Source organism: Rhinichthys klamathensis, unplaced genomic scaffold (assembly GCF_029890125.1).
Source record: "Rhinichthys klamathensis goyatoka isolate OS25496 unplaced genomic scaffold, OSU_Roscu_1.1 h1tg000554l_1, whole genome shotgun sequence".
Lineage (NCBI taxonomy): Eukaryota > Metazoa > Chordata > Actinopteri > Cypriniformes > Leuciscidae > Rhinichthys > Rhinichthys klamathensis.
This window is the reverse complement of record NW_026607023.1, coordinates 1422906-1441016: the sequence shown is the minus strand read 5'-3', so window position 1 is coordinate 1441016 and position 18111 is coordinate 1422906. Positions and strand designations below refer to the sequence as shown.

The window sequence follows — 18111 nt, the reverse complement described above, 5'->3', positions numbered from 1 at the left end:
CTTTACATTTGCCCAAAAATATATCTTTTTTGGTATAAAAAAACAAGCCCAGCCCAGGTGGAAAAAAAGTAACGCAAAAGTAACGTAACGCATTACTTTTCTAAAAAAGTAACTAAGTAACGCAATAAGTTACTTTTTAAGGGAGTAACGCAATATTGTAACGCATTACTTTTCAAAGTAACTTTCCCCAACACTGCATGCGAGTCGCGTGTAATGACAGACAGACAGCCGTCTAGTTTGATAGCGATGTCAAATATTGCGCGTCGATCAAATCGGTATTCTTGCAACAATTTTTCATGGCTAAATTGGTCCAAAGGGTTCTCCCTATTCCCTATGATCTTCAGCTGGTTCCATAAATTCAGCCATGTCGTCTTATTTTTGTCCGCGTTACTCTTAAGGTTACGATTTCCAAACCTTAAGTTATACTTAGGGAAATTACCGTTAAGGGGTTTTATGCAACACTTAACGATTACTTAAGTGAAAAAACAGCATTTAAGAGAAATTCTAAGTGTTAATGACGTTTCACTTAAAAAAACCGTTAAGTAACACTTAAGGGTATTTTTCTGCAACACCCTTAGGTTTAAGGGAAACATAAGGGCGACTTTAAGGGAAAATTACACTTAAGGTGCTTTATGCAACCGGGCACTGTAAATTAGTCCCAAGGACAGTTTCTAAAGCAATTCTGCTATTTTTGTCTCAAAATTTGTCTTTATTTATTTTTTCCTGAAAAAAAATCCTCATGATTTGTGATATGTACGGAATTCTATGGAAATGGCAGTATTTCGTTTTGTCATTTGGTAGTTGTAAAGATAAGAGTTGATCCTTGAAGATTACACACTTATCCAAACACTGATTGTGATGGTTTGATTTCCATAAATCCCTCTGAAACATTAGAGGACCTGATGTAGTTGCGGTAATATGATTTCGTTCATCATTCTAATCAAATAAAAAGTGTATTAATATTCATGATACAAACTTATAAAATTACTAATCTGAAATCTCTCTCTCTTTCTTAGCTTTAGCACAGTATGTGTGGAGTGACCATCTTTCCGTTGAGGAAATACAGTTGATGCGTGTTCCATAAACTTTCCATTTATTTATTGCAAACAATCGTAAACTTCGGAAAATAAGTAAAGGAAAACATCTAATCTCCCGCAGCATGGTCTCAAAACTGTGTTCCTTTCCCCAAATGGTCACACCCCCACCTGACTAAAACACATTGACATCATAGGTTCAGCCCACCTCATTACATCTTTAGGGGAAAACAGAATCTTGCATAAATACATATAAATTCATACACATAACATTTAAACAAAATAATTCACAGGCTCCTACAGTATGCCCTTTCAACAGAGTAAAAAAAAAAAACAGAGTTGAACCTGGATGCAATTGGGGTTGGACTTGATTTCATCCATCAGAATTGATTGAATCTTAAAAAACTGCTGTCCCACACCAGAATGAAGCCAGGTGTTTGGATGAGAAGTGTGAAATAAAAGATGAAAATGAAGGTTGTTTCAGAGCATGTTATTGCATTTTAATGCAAAATTAAGTCCAACATTTTTTTCAAATGTATTGTGCACAATAAGAAAAGGAAAATGTATTAAAGGTGTAGTTCACCCCCAAAAAAGATGAAAGTGCTGTCATCCTTTACTCACCGCCATTCTGTTCCAAACCTGCATGGCTTTCTTTCATCTGCAGAACACACGGTATTTAACAATATTGTTTTGTGAGACGAGCAATTATTCAAAAATATAAAACTATTCAGCAAAGTTTAAATGAAAATATGTCATCGCTTTCAAGGCCAGAAATAGATGGGCCTAATTAAGACAACTCCATCACTACAGAGAACCCAGCATGCCTGGCTGACAGCTGGCATATTGCTCAGAAGTTGGGGCAGTCTTGCTTAAACTGTGCATGGAGATTGTCTTGGTCCTTGCTAGGAATAAAAGACACATGGATGAGCATGCTGACACACACACGCACACACACAAGAGATGGCTTAAAAGAGATGGCTGATGAAAGAATCATATCAAAATGTTCTTCTTTCAGGTAGCAAAACACAATAGAGACTTTTTCATGCTCTGATTCAGACAGAACATCTGAAATACTCATTAAATAAAGCATTTTTTTAGAACTAATATGCATAAAATGCAAGTTAATAATATAATTTGGTAATTCAGTCTTGATATTAAGAAAATTAAATCTGTTGGTAACCAAATAAATATTGTAATGTGCCACATTTTGCATACTAATTCACTACAGTAAATTATGCCTAATATATCCACTGATAGACGGATCCGCTGATAGACGCCTGCTTTCAAACGCTCCCGCGTGTATCTGTGTAAGCGCTCGGCAAAGACAACATGTTTTTGAAGCGTTGATCATTGTTGCTCATCACAGACATATATGTTGAGCGCGCGAACACAATGGCCAACCAGATGTTTAAGAATCCGCTCAACAGCGCTCAAAATGCTAGAGGGAAATGCTGGTATCGTCACTTTTTTAAAATTTCAGTACCGACTTGGTTACGAAGTTGATACTTTTGAAACACAATATGTAATCCCAGACATTACCCTCTGAATTGGAACTTTGATGCCGTGTCGTGGCATTGATGCTATGGGAACTTACAGTACCACCGCCACGCCACGGGAACAGAGACTGCCCCACAAGGCTGTGTGATCTGCACAGACAATTGTTGAGCGCAGACTGATTCCTGGATCAATCCTGAAGGACTCGCGACCCTGGGGTTGAATCCGCATCCAAATTGTAAAACCTGATGAATGTGTGCGGAGAGCAGCACATACATCATAATACATCACTGCGAAAGAGACACTAGCTGCGTTTACATGGACACTTATAATCGGATTGACGGCTCAATCGGACTAAAAACCCTTCATGTAAACACCTTAATTGATCCGATTGAGCTCGATCCGATTTAAATTTCGATCGGATTGAAAGGGGTGGTTTACTCCTTTTGTAATCCGATCGAGAGAACATGTAAACACTTGATCGGATTGAAAACCGAAACTAAAAGGACTGCGCATGTGCAATGACGCTGAAATAGCGTAATGACGTATGACGCACGGAACGAGCTGTTCTTCCTGTTGAATAAAGTGAATATAAATGAGTGTTCCGTTATTAAAAAAATCTCGTTTCACTCAGCGTCTGTGAAGTGAAGCAGGACAACGTCCCACCAGTGCTTGTTTCAGATTATCATTCATGAACGACTGGTTTTGGGCGCGGGGTTTTACTGCGTGATCAATATAAGCAGCACGGCAAAACGGTTCATGCTCATCGTCTCCAAATCATGACCAGAGACGGATAAATATTAAGTCTGCTGTTTAAAACAAATAAAGAACCAATAGAGGAGAATAGTTATGCCCGAACAGCGGCATATTCGTGCAGTGTGCGCATGTCAAAAAATCAATTCCGATTTGAATCTTGTGACATATAAACGCGCACATCAACCCGATTACTTTATTTATCGTTCATGTAAACACCATGTTCGGATTCATCAATCGGATTGATTTCATTCCGATTGAACCATGTAAACGCAGTTACTGTTGCCCCAGGCTTTCTGTGCGCATGCTCTGAGATGGAGCCGAATGCGGATAAGAGAAGTATACTGTTGGCTTTGGATAAGCGCCTAAACGGTCTAATAGACTACACACGAAAATGTCCAAATGCTATTTTGACGAGTATTTATGTAAACAGAGTCGGTTTTGTCTTAAATGAACGTCCACAGTTAAGAAAAAAAAAAAACTCACTTTCTGTTCCTACCTCCTGGAGCTCGGTCCTGGTTGAGCTCGGCTAGTCAATGCTGTTGCAAAGCTGCAAAGGAATCAGCTCCTTAAATGCTGCCGACTGAAGTTTTGCCTCCTGTTACCTGTCAACGGCGGTGTTGATGTTGCTTAACAGGCAAGAGGGCGAAATTGTGGCATCAAAGAAAAACGTTATTATTTTCTTTTATCCCTGTTAGTTTAAACCACAGGTATCGTTTCGTGGTGACCAAAGCAGCCATTGAATGGCCAATGGCGTGGCCCGTCTACTTGATCATACGGAGGGCAAGAACTGTGGCCCAGCTGAGCTCTTGAACCACCTCAGGACCCAACCCCTCACTGTGATCCAGCTCTTTCAGCAGGTCTCCCTGGAATGCCTGCAGAACCCCCATGATGTGCAAGAATGCACCAACCTGAGCCACAGCCCCATTTGCCTTACCCACTAGATTGAATGTAACTCTGCATGGCTTTGTAGGTAAGGTTGATTTCTTCCACGATGATGCACTTGAAGGGGAGAGATAGCCCGCAAGTGTCTCCTCCACCTTTGGCATTGGTGCATACCCATGCTCACGCATCCCAACCACCATAGAATATGTCAAGGTGGCCTGGTTATGTAACCGGGCTGAGTATGGGTTCTTCCACGCACTCGACAGTGTGGAGGTCAGGTAAGAACAGGAGATGGCAGTGTGGAGGTTGCACTCTAGCTGAGGTGAGGTAGCAGTCATCAAACCTAAAACGACTGACATCTTTCTTCTCAAAGGGTCAATTGGCCTTTAATTTGGCCACTGCCCGAGTTACAACCTCGAGCAGCTCATCAAATGCGGCAGATTGAGGAAGTTGCTCTGCTGAAGCACCTACCTGCTTTTCTATATCCAGCCCCTCAGAGTCAGATGCAGACAGCATGAGTTCCTCATTGTGGTCTGAAAAATTTGCAGAGCGAGCTTCAAGATCAAAAACGGGGTGGACTGAGTCCGCAGAGAGAGCGAAAGATATGGTGTTTTTGCGCATCTCTAACTCTGCCTCCACTAACTCGACCTGCGATCCCCATGACCTGAGTTGTCGCGCTGCCAGGGCAGCAAGGAGACCCAAGCCATGAGATGCAGGCACTTGACTCATTCTTTAGGAAGAGAGCCAAGAAGGATCAAATCCTACACATACTGAAACATTCACAATATACATAGTCAGTCCCCTCAAGGACTGACCTAGCATGCTCCTCACCCATGCACATAACACACATCTTGTGTGAGACTTTTAATATTTTAAATGTAATGTACCCCTGTGATGGCAAAGCTGAATTTTCAGCATCATTACACCAGTCTTTGTTGTCACATGATACTTCAGAAATCATTCATAAAGACATTTGTTATTTTCATATAAATGTTATGTTTTTTCTATTTATCAAAGAATCCTGAACAAAAAAATGATCACAGTTTCCACAAATATATTTAGCAGTAAAAACTGTTTCATTGAAGAACCATAATAAATTAGCACCAATAAAATGTAATAATAGTATCATAATTAAATATTAGAATGATTTCTGAAGCATCATGTGACACCCATGTGACATCACAGTAATAAATTACCTTTTCTAATATATTAAAATAGAAAATACTTTAAATTGTAATAACATTGAACAATATTACTGTATTTTTGATCAAATAAATACAGTCTTTGTGAAAATGAGATTTGAGAAAAATTAGATATGTTTCACTTTAAAGATGTCTATCTTGTTCTTTGCCAAAATAAGATGAAGTGTGGTTCAGACGTTATGCCACAAGCCATAAGTCTGGTTTTGTGAGACTACTGGAACCTAACAAACTTATTGCTAATAGCTTCTTTAATTTAATGTCCTAAATCATAAAAAAAAATTGTGCATCAATGATGTGACAGCAGAAAACAAAATAAATGACAAAGAGAGGGATTATTTGCTCGCATGGCAGTGTTGACGTTTATCTTACCTTGCCATTTTCAGCATGTTGCCAAAGTATATGACAATAATCAATCGGGGTCCAATGGCTCAGACACCTCCACCAGCTGTCTGATGTATTGATACGGCCAGAGTGCGAGTGAAGATGGATGGCTGGGCGGCCGGGTGGGCAGATCGGGCCGGTGTGTGTTGGAACAGCAGATTGATCGGGGCTTGATGGTCGACACATGGAGGGTGCGAAGCTGTGACGGGGTGGTGCCCCTGTCAGCTGTTGTAAAAATGTTGAGGCTCAGCTGTCAATGGTGTATGGACACTCTGTTTTAGACTGAAGCATGAATTATCTGATTTATTTGGAGCTTTTCTTGTGTCACTCATGATTGCAGCCTCAAAAGAACTTGTGCTAATAGCATGTGTTTTATTTGTAATAGAAAAACCAAAAGCGAAAAAAGACTATAGTATATTAAAAGGACTATAGTATAGAATTGTGATGTTGTGTTAAGCCAAATAATGTTTTTGTAAAATATTTAAGCTTATTATTATTTCAGCTGTAACTAGTTTTAAGGCTGTCAACAAAACTTGGCACAGTCCTTCAGCTTGTTCTGACAGTTTTCTTGAAGCATAAATAGAAAACTTCATTCCATTGAAAAGTTTACTTTAGTTTTTATTTCTATTTCTTTTTCAATTTGTTTAGTTTGTTAGTTGTTAGTTTTCGGTTTCAGTATGAGTTGGTTCCCTTTCGAGGGAACTCAACGCCACGCCAGGTGTCACAATTGGGATGTGTCCCGCAGGACACGGTGTCTGAGGCAAGTGTAACAACTAGCAAATCATGACGTCGCAGACTGCTCCCCAGGGTACAAAAAGGGCACCTGAAAACACGTCATCAGTTTCAATGTCTTCAGGAAGCCGCTTGTCTGTGTGCTGTGTGAAGATTGTAGTGTATGAAAGGCGAGAGGGAGAAGGAATATGGCGAGCGAACAGTTTAAACACTGTATCCCTCCATGCCAGCGTTTCATAACGCCTGGCGATGATCACGATATGTGTGTTATCTGTCTAGGAGTGGAGCATGCACAGTCAGCCCTCGAGGGGGCTGGATGCATTTATTGCGATGATTTCTCACTGAGAAAGTTCCTCTCTTGGCTGCCGCTCTTCATGACTGAGGAATGTCAAGCCGCTGAGCCTCGCGGCTTGAGCTCTGCGTTTGGCGAGGCAGCGTACAGCTTACAGTCGGGGGGATCTTAGATGGAGCTGCTTGAGGAGCCTGAGCAAGTTCCCCTCACTTCACCCCCAACTCTGCTGTCCTCATGCCTGAAAACGGAAACCCGCTCGGCGGCTTCGTCAGTGGAGCATGAGGACTCATTGCTCGCTCATGATTCTGCGACCTAGAGAGCATGGAATAAGACGTGTAAAAAATCTGTTTTCTGCTCCATGCAGCAGAATGCCGAATACAATGAGCTAGCTTATGACTCACGCCACAGTCAGACTGAGCTTGGAATGGTAGGACAAGATCACTAGCAGCCGCTTAGATGAGCAATGTCTTCGCAGTCATAAGTGCACTGCTCCGGTGAGCTTTCTATTTCTTCCGGACCTGCACACTGAGGTGTCAGGTTCTTGGGAACATCCATACTCTGCTCGTGTGGCCCATTCTGCTTTAAATAATTCTAATGTAGAGGGTCTGAGAGAGTGGGGTTATGGGAGGATGCCAAGGGTGGAGAGGAATTTAGCAAGAAAGATACCCCAGAGGACCTCCTCATCGATTAAGGCTGCCGTTTTGCCCTCCAAGCCATGTCAAATGACATCGAGGTTGGTATGCAAAGCGTATGCGGCGGCGGGTCAGACTGGCAGAGCTTTCCATACTATGTCAGTATTAAAAGCCTACCATGCAGATGTACTCAAGGACCTGGATCAGAGGGAGGGATTATCTCCTGAGGTGGTCTCCGAACTGCGCATGGTCACGGATTTAGCTCTCTGCGCTACCAGGCAAGCGCCCCATTCTCTTGGACGATCTATGGCCTCTCTGGTGACAGCATGGATGAGCATGGATCTCATGGATTTTGACAAAGCGATCCTCCTGGATGCCTTTGCAGCGCCGGACAGTCCAATGGGGGAAACAGTTGAGATGGTAGTGGACAGGTTTAGAGAGGCATGGGCGCAATTGTCCACCTTTGGGCAGTTCATTCCTCGCCGAGTGCAGGCTCCTCTTAGACCGTCTGAGCCCTCCCTAGGGACAAGTTCCTGGAGAGAAGAGCGGAAGGCGAGTATGGCTGCCTGCGACGTCATCACTGCGTCGGCCACAATTTACACATGCATCAGACACCGGGTCCTGCGGGACGCCTCCCCATTGCGTCAGCTGACGCGGCGTCTCTTTCCTCCTCAGGAAACCTGAGACTTTTTCTAGTTTCAGTTCAATTAGTTTATATTTTACTTTTACATATTTTTTTATGAATAATGGTATGAATAATAACAGGCAGTACAGGTTCACATGACATACTGTAAATTGTAGAAGGAAAAGCTTCAAAACCTTTCTAAGCTGTCTCAAAACAGATGTCTTCAGTAGGGGTGGGACAAAATACGTCGTAATATATCGTTGTACTTGCGTATCTCGTGTGATACGAGAAAAAACTTAACTCAACTTAAGAGCAGTGGATGAAATACAAAAATCCATCCAAATCCATTAATAACCATGTTTGGTAACCTTAAAAGTGATGTAAACTACAACAGAAACTCCTGGGTCTGAGTCACTGGCCTGTTAAGGTTGGACGATAACCGATACAACGCCGTTCTGAGTCTCTGGTTCGTCCAGTGAGACATTAGCAGATACAAGTTCTGAGTCTCAGTCCTGTAAGGAGAGGGACAGAAACAGATCAACCAAGTTCTGAGTCTCAGTCCTGTAAGGGGAGAGACAGAAACAGATCAACCAAGTTCTGAGTCTCAGTCCTGTAAGGAGAGGGACAGAAACAGATCAACCAAGTTCTGAGTCTCAGTCCTGTAAGGAGAGGGACAGAAACAGATCAACCAAGTTCTGAGTCTCAGTCCTGTAAGGGGAGAGACAGAAACAGATCAACCAAGTTCTGAGTCTCAGTCCTGTAAGGGGAGAGACAGAAACAGATCAACCAAGTTTTGAGTCTCAGTCCTGTAAGGGGAGAGACAGAAACAGATCAACCAAGTTCTGAGTCTCAGTCCTGTAAGGGGAGAGACAGAAACAGATCAACCAAGTTTTGAGTCTCAGTCCTGTAAGGGGAGAGACAGAAACAGATCAACCAAGTTCTGAGTCTCAGTCCTGTAAGGGGAGAGACAGAATCAGATCAACCAAGTTATGAGTCTCAGTCCTGTAAGGGGAGAGACAGAATCAGATCAACCAAGTTATGAGTCTCAGTCCTGTAAGGGGAGAGACAGAAACAGATCAACCAAGTTCTGAGTCTCTGGCCTGCAAAGGTGAGACAGTAGCATAAACAACGTTCTGAGTCTCTGGCCTGTGAAGAAAGAGACATCACCAGATTCCATGCTCTGAGTCTACAGCTTGTGAGGCAGAAACATATTTCAACCACGTTCTGAGTCTCCAGTCTGTAAGGAAAGAGACATTTAACAGACACAAAATGTTCAGAGTCTTCATCTAGCGAGACAATAACAGATGCAGCGTGTTACAAGTCTAATGCTTACTCCATCGTATTTTGGGTAAAAATATGAAATATAATACTTCTCTCTAAAGACATTTGAAAGTAAACATGATAATCCATATTCAGTGTACATATTCGTCTTTCTTCAGTGTACAGAGGTGTATGGGATTTTTTTTCCTCACAGTGGCTGCATAAGAGGCTCATATTTCATATTAAAGACTCTGACAGGGACAAGCCCCCCACACCCCACCTCCCCCTTCATGAGCACTAGACCATAAGTGCACAGCTTTTAGGGAGAAGAGCTTTCCAAATGAATGTAATTATCATGTAAGAGCTTTTTTAAACAAGTCCAGCTATCAAGGATTCTCATTACTATCATTCCTTATGCACTTCTGAGATGAAAACAGGACAAAATCACGATGATGCAGTGTCTGTTGTCTTAAAGTAATAGCCCATATCATGCCCATATCATTGCAAAGCTGTATGACTTTCTTTCTTACATGAAACTCAAAAGGAGAATTTTAGAAGAATCTTCAAACACTTTCTTTTTATATAGAACAAAAGTTCAAAGTGACTATCTAGGCTAAAAAAATAATCAAAAAACACACACACACCGTGAAAGCAGTATAAAAATTGTCCAAATATATTACAAGAATTCTTAAGCCACACACACACACACACACACACACTCACTCACTCAACACATGCAACGACTTTAAACAAGGGACACAAATGTATTCAGCACATTAATGCACTTATCCAACATTTACCCATGGCCGACTATATTATTCACTGACGCTTTTAAATGCTTGGCATTTGTCAACACTGCTTTGCCGCATCCTGTTAATTCCGTTTAGACAAGAAAATTGGCCACCGGCTGATTTAGCTGTTTTGCTGGGCCATTTTTCAAAACACCAATTATCAAGGCCTCGATTCATCGATCAAAGGTCCCTTTTTATACTGAGTGACACAAATGAATTCCAGAACAGACTCTGCCACATAATGAGAAACACAAGTTCCTGTCATTTTTTGTAGGGCCTCTTACTGTCCCAATAAAGATAGGTCGTGTTTTGAGGACTATGGATATGTATTGGCATATTGTCTCCCTCTGATGTTATTGCAAAAGGGAGTCAGTGTTTTAATCTTAAAATCATATTTATACCTAATTACATTTGCTTGAGGTGGATCCTTAGAGGCTTGACGTCTGTGTTTGCAACTCAGCACAATCGTTTTATTGCAGTGTTTGGCAATACAAGATCTCTATTGCTGGTGTGGGATCAATAGCGATATCAAATAGTTTCACAGCAGCAACATTTGCGGCTTTGCATGATAATGCACCTTGTGAACTGTTAATCCTTAATAGACTATAAATAAAATTCTGAATATATTTAGAGCTGACATTTTGCGATGCTTTGATAAATATACAGTTGAAGGTGCAAAACTGATGTGTTGGACTGTTAACAACATCTAATGATTACATAAACAGGTTTAATCTTAGTCTAAAGACCATTTTATTTATTTAACAAACAGCCTCAGTGAACTTTGTAGGTTTGTGCACTACTGGTCAAACGTTTGGAATTATTACAATTTTTTAAAATGTTTTTGAAAGAAGTCTCATACCTGTATGCTCACCAAGGCTGTATTTATTTGATCAAAAGTACAGTCAAAACAGTAATATTGTGAACTATTATTACAATTTACAACAACTGTATTTTAATATATTTTAACACGATGGCAAAGCTTAATTTTTAGCATCATCACTCCAGTCTTCAGTGTCCTATGATCCTTCAGAAATCATTCTAATATGCTGATTTGGTGATCAATTATTATTGTTGCTCAATTATTAATAATGGTACTTATTATTATAAATGTTGAAAACAGGGTTTTTTGTGAGTGGAAACTGTGATAGAAAATATTTTGTAACATTCCTTTTGTTAATACTTTTGTAACAAAAAAATGGATATCACAGGAAAACATTACATTTTAAAATATATTCAAATAGAAAGCGCATATGTTTCTGCTGTTTATCAAATAGATGCAGCCTTAGTGAGCATAAGAGACTTATTTCAAAAACATGAAAAAAAAAAATATATATATAACTTATTCAAAACTTTTAAGTGTATACCTATAGTGTAGGATATTTTTGTGCCATACTATTGTGTTTCACATTGGAAAAGGATCATTTTTACACTGAGGATTTATGCTTGCCAAATCTAGATTGCTAAATGTGGGCACAACTGCACAATTACCTTTTATATTATAGTTAATTATAACTATGTGGCCCTGACTTTGAGCATAAACACTCATATAGGCAGCTAATGGGTTTGATCTAGTGCCGCCACTCTCGCTGTGAATCATTTTTGACACCCCAACTTTCATTTGCATAATTAAATGCAAATGGATTGAGGTTGCATAATTAAAAATCTGACATGGATCAGTGTTGTGAAATAGCACAGATCAGTGTGGTGGAGAATAACAGACATAGTTCATCAGTGACAGGCCTTGGAAAACACAGCCTGTATAATTGGCTTCACTCTGTTAGGTGAATACTGAATGTTGTCTGTCTCGCACTCCTGGTTGTAGTGCTTTGTAGTTGACATGGGATGCTTTTGTGGATTAAGCCTTCTTGTACTAATGCTAAGATGATCAATGCTTTCACCGCATGGGTTTTCAGACATACTGTAACACTATTTCCAGAATAACTGAATTGTTGAGTTAACGTGACAACAGCGTATACTGTTAGAAACAGGAGCAGGCTCGGAGAGAACGGATGGTGGATTTAGCCAAGTTCCAATTGGCCTTTTTCCAAACCCATTCTTCGCCCTATTCCCATCTCATATCTGCTCGAAGAAAAATTTATTTTAATTAAAACTGAAGAAAATATAAAAAGATGGAAATGAATTTGGTAACAGGTATTTAATTGTATGCTGTGACCTTGCATTGATCAGACGGGCAGGCACATCGACCGCAACACGGTCATATTGTTGCTGCGCTCAAAACTGTGGCTCACTTCCTGCTTCTGCCAACATTTATTATTGCTTACAGAATGCAAACTATTTCTCAAAAACAGTGGGCAGCAGTACAACATGTACGGCACAGTAAGCAGTACTAAACATTGAGCATTGATAACTCTCAAAAATCAGCTTATTTTAATCAACATGTTGTCCCAGCTAACATGCAAACCAATAACCTGGCAACACAAGTAAAACAAGTTTACAAGACCAATGAAAATCAGGTTATTCCCCGTGGTGACATCAAACCGTAAGTACTGTATTTCATTTGTCATGTGGGTTGTTATATTAATTAAAACATTATAAACTCCATAGTATTCCAAAATGTCAGCAGGAAACTCTCCTCTCATGCAGTTACTTAGGCTGCACAAGATGAAAACACGTTTTTTATTATTTCTTAAATCGAGAAAGAGTCTAAGTGTGTGTATTTTCTCTTCCCCTATCGTGAAACACTGGCTGAATGCACTTAAATCTGCAGTAAGAACACTTTTCTGTCACATAGCTGAATAGAATTTGTTCAGACACTGTTATCGAACTGAACTGAATCAACAGTGCACTGACTAGAGCTGAATAACGACACTGTTGTCTTATGTAGAGATGCTTATAGCTGAATTGAACTCATTCATTGATGAACTTTATACAGTTCTTGATCTGAACTGAACAAATTCTCAACTGACTTGAGCTGAATAATGTCACTTTTTTAGAGCTGCTTTACAGCAGAATTGAAATGTGACTCATATTTGATTAGGTTTGCATCATTTTCCTGTTTAATACAGCCGTGGACAAAAGTATTGGCAGTTACATAAATTTTGTTTTGCAAAGTTTGCTGCTTCAATATTTTTTACATGTTTCTGTGGTCTTTTTCATAAGTTTTAAAGGCTTTTATTGGCCAAAACAAGTCAATACTTGCAGTATCTAGCAATCTTCTTTCTAACCTCTGCAATTGGCTCTGGCATGCTGGATATCAGCTTAGGCCGAATCCTGACTGATGGTGATCCGTTCTTGCCTTGTTAGTGCTCGGAGTTGATCACAGTTTGTAGACTCCTGATTGTCCACTCGCCTTTTAAAGATTGAACACAGGTTCTCTATGGGATTAAGATCCGGGCAGTTGTCTGGCCACGGATCCAAAATTTCAATGTAATGATTGTGACATACTGCTCCATCATGATGGAAAATGCACAGATCAACACTAATTGATCTTGGATCATTGGGAGGAGTTGCTCTTGCAGGACGTTTTAATACCCTTCTTTATCCACGGCAGTGTTTTGAGCAGAATTGTTAGAGACCCCATTCCCTTGGATGAAAAGCAACCCCATACTTGGACGGTCTCAGGATGCGGTCCGACACAGGACTCATGGTAGCGTTCACCTTTTCTTCTCCGGACAGTCAATTTTCCAGATATCCAAAAAAGACATAAGGGGGCTTCATCAGCTGTACAATCCTTGTAGTTCCTGCAGAATTTCAGTCTGTCCGTGTTGTTTGTCTTGGAGAGAAGTGGCTTCTTTGCGGCCCTTCTTGGCACCAGGCCGTTGTCCATAGGTCTTGGCCTCACTGTGCGTGCAGATGCATCACTCGCACCTGCTGCCAATATTGAGCAGCTCTGCACTGGTGGTGACAAGATTTAGTAGCTGAATCCTCAGGAGCATTGTGTGGGAAAATGTATTTACATACAGATTTTGAAAATACACAATATAGATGTGAAATTGTCCATTCAGGCTAAAAGTTAATATCACTATTAGCCTATTACTTGTGGCGATCACTACTAAATAAATCACATCTAAAACTCTGGGAACTTTTCCTGCTATCTAGCAATGAGTAGGGATGGGCAATATTACCAAAATTACATCACAATATGAGTATTTTTCATAGTAAAAATATATATATATTATCATATACTCTTTTTTTCTGGAAATAAGGTGTCATGATCCGACCTTCTTTTCCTTGATTTCCCCTAGTCTTGAGGCTGGATCATGACAGACCCATGTTTTGTGTTCAAGCGCATGGTCTGTTGTTTGGGCCATGTGTTTGTGTTGTCTCGTTATGTAACTCCGCCCCCTTGTTACCCTCGTCTTGTCATTATTGTCTAGTCAGTTTCACCTGTCCTCGTCATTAGTGTTCCCTATATAAACCCCTTTTGTTTGCTGTCCTGTGTCGGTTCATTGTTTGACATTGTCGTATGTTGTGCGTGTATGTATCAAGCTGTGCGTGTATGTATCAAGCTGTGCGTGTATGTATCAAGCTGTGCGTGTATGTATCAAGCTGTGCGTGTATGTATCAAGCTGTGCGTGTATGTATCAAGCTGTGCGTGTATGTATCAAGCTGTGCGTGTATGTATCAAGCTGTGCGTGTATGTATCAAGCTGTGCGTGTATGTATCAAGCTGTGCGTATATGTATCAAGCTGTGCGTATATGTATCAAGCTGTGCGTATATGTATCAAGCTGTGCGTATATGTATCAAGCTGTGCGTATATGTATCAAGCTGTGCGTATATGTATCAAGCTGTGCGTATATGTATCAAGCTGTGCGTATATGTATCAAGCTGTGCGTATATGTATCAAGCTGTGCGTATATGTATCAAGCTGTGCGTATATGTATCAAGCTGTGCGTATATGTATCAAGCTGTGCGTATATGTATCAAGCTGTGCGTAACCTGTATCAAGCTGTGCGTAACCTGTTGAGAGTCCTGTCTTCAAGAAGTGTCTGTTCCTGTCGTAGCTGTGAGTTTACTGTCTGAGTATTAGTCTTGTCCTGCCTTGTTTTGCCCCATCGTGGGTTTTTGTTTTCTGTTTTTGTCCATTAATAAACCCTCTGAGAATCATTTGCTGTCTGCTATTGGGTTCATCCTTCATCCACATAACAAGCCTTCATCAACCAAACATTTAGATACCAGTGAAATTTTACTATTCTCAATACCAGAAAAACTAATGCTAGGCTAACTATAAGTAAAAAAGTTCTAAAGTAATTAAGACAAGTGTCATGTCTGGTCTGTGTTTGTTTTGCTTCAGTTGGACTTTGAGTTGGTTTTGGACTGTTGTCTGTTCTGTTTCCTATGCTTGCATTTGTTTCTATGGTGATTCATTGGTTGATTAAGTTGCTACACCTGTTTCTCATTTCCATTCATTAGTCTGCTTTTGTATAGCCCTGTGTTTGTTCTGTTCGTTGTCAGATCTCGTCTTTAATAAGCAGTTGTTCTGTTTGCCGAGTTTTTGTGTTCAGAGCATCTGAGACGTGTTGAGTTTGTTTTCTTTAAAAAAAACTGCTTGCTGATTTATTTTCATTTTTGGCTCAACCCCCCTGCTGACGACAAGTAAATTAATAACTTTTAATGACTAACTTTTTTATTTTTACATCAGACACATCCAGCTCTTTATTACTCATTCATCCATGTTCCTTTTAACGCTCCAACATGTCAATAACTCCTGCCCACTAAAAGCTGCAAGAACATATTTCCATACGGCGATATAGAAAAAGTTAAATCAATTCACATTTTATATCCACATTTTATTTGCAAGCAATAATGCTTCTCTAGCTAGATGATAAAATCCACAACTGATTATCAAGACCGACTGGCTAACTCTATTTTATTTTTCCCCTTTCCATTGCTCTATTATTCCTTCATGTTAACTGAAGGCAAATCTGAATTTTGTTCCATTTAAACCTTAATAAGTAGACATCCTCACCTTGTCTTATTCCTTATTAAATTCGCTCACCCAACGCTATATGGAGTCGTACAGCAGCTGCAGCTCATGTGCATGAACGTTGGCATTGGAAGGCCTGAACTAGTTGTTGCAGGAAATCAGCAACCTAATAAAGAGGGTGACTGGCACAAAGTATTTTATGTATTTTGAAAATTCAAAAATACTAAACCTGTACGTATATATTTTAAAATATAAAATAGCATTTTGTCTTTTAAATGAATGTATCTGAAATAATGCCCATCCCTGTCTGTACTGTGAAGCTGCTTTGAAACAATCATGTATAAAGCACTATATACAGTAAATAAAGGTGACTTGACTTGATTTGACTTGACATAGTCAGACATAACAGTTCAGTAAGTAGATTACAATGCATGTTAAGGTGTTTACATGCTGAGCAAAATCAGAGTAATGGGCAATAATCTAGTTGTGTCGATCGGTTTATACTCAAGTAGTTTATGAGCTTACTCTGATAAAGGAAAACAGGTTAATGCATTGACTCCATGCATTGTCAGCATATTCTCTTGGTTTCACAGACAAGGTATGAGCCAAGTCTTAGACTAAAATGCATGTTTGAGCTGTTTTAACTGAAAGCAACTTGCACTGATATATCTTAAAATATGTCAGTGCCATTTTTTTGTCTCAAGATGCACACTAGTAATGTTTTTTCTAAGGCATATTTAAAAAATGTCTTAAATGAACTAAGGCCTAATCCTGGCCTAATCTAAGCCCTGTCTGTGAAACCGGGCCATTAAGGTAATCGGCTTAAGAATGTGCATGTAAACACACCCATAGTCTCCCTGAAAACAAATACCTTCAGGCATTGTTTGAACTCTTCACTTCTCTTTTCCAGGTGGCCATTCTCGCTGGTCATCTCCACCTTGCGACTGCTGCTGCAAGGGTCACAAAGGTGAAGGCGAAGGTGAGAGTGGAACCTCATTCAACGAGCTCTCCACCTCCAGCTCGGAGAGCCACTCCGAGGCCAGCTCCCCGCAAGGCACCGTCATCCGTGGCCCGGTCAGCCGGCAGACGCACGTTCAAACATTGGACAGGCCTCCAAAGAAAGGCCCCGTTCAGCATCTCCTGCAGCAGCAGCAGTCCGAGCAGCGCCGCAAGAGCGACCTTCTCCGGACGCTCACCGCAAGTTCCCGGGACACCAGCACCTGCAAGAAACGGCCGGCGAAAGAAAAGTTGACTGTGGAAGAGGAACTGGACAAATGCATCAAGGACTTCCGCAAGATCAAGATTCCTGCGCATTTTCCCGAGCGCAAGTACACGTGGCAGGTCGACCTCCTGCGCAAATACCGTCTTTGAGGGATGGCGGGTTTCAACCGTTTTCAAACCTTAAGCGCAAGCTACAATAATGTACGTGTTCACTACTACAACTACTATTGCTAGTACGCACCACACTACTACTGCCTCTGACTTTCTGGTCAATGTCGGTCGATGACCCGATCGACCGCTTCGTCTGCTTGAATGCTAATTGTTTACTTGTAAACACCTGCATTTTTGAGTTCCAGAGAGACGCAAGTGTTTCCGAAAGACACTCAGCCACTTGTCTCTTTGGTTTCGTTCTCCCCTGCTGAGCTACACAAATGTGTGTGTAATTGTGCGTTTGTTACAACTGAATTTTTGACCCTCGGTATGTTAGTTGCACAGCGATTGAGTTGAGGTGGCCCAGAGGTTGAAAGATGAATGTGTATCCACCTCATAAATAATGCATGTGGTCCCAACTGTGCCCTTTCTAAGAATAGCCACTGCCCTGGCGGACGTGTGAGTGGGTTTCCATTTCAACACTCTGAGAAGCACAGGAGACCATGGAGCCAAATGTGTTTTCCCCTTTTTCGGATTCTCCACGTTCCATTTTCGTACCTCAGCTAAGCCACAATCAGTGGCAGTAAAGACCTCTTCACATTTGGTCACGACATAAAAGGGATGTGGGTGGACACTCAATAGCATGACATAAAGGCTTTGAAACTGCTGCCTGAAACATATTGATTTAAACATGATATTCCAAATGGGAGTGGATGATGGCTTACTCTTGAGGTCAAAGGTTAAATACTGAATGTTTGGAAAAACCATTTG

The 18111-nt window shown here is 40.7% G+C and overlaps 1 protein-coding gene across 1 annotated transcript in view; it reads left to right on the top strand.

The window, feature by feature from the left end:
• The window catches only part of kctd16b (potassium channel tetramerization domain containing 16b), a 127196-nt gene extending 109807 nt beyond the window's left edge, over positions 1-17389 (top strand). Inside the window, exon 2 of the mRNA XM_056239132.1 lies at positions 16880-17389. Within this exon, the coding sequence (XP_056095107.1) occupies positions 16880-17340 (461 nt within the window). The 3' untranslated portion in view covers positions 17341-17389. The remainder of the gene's footprint in view (positions 1-16879) is intronic.
• The last annotated feature ends 722 nt before the right edge of the window (positions 17390-18111 follow it).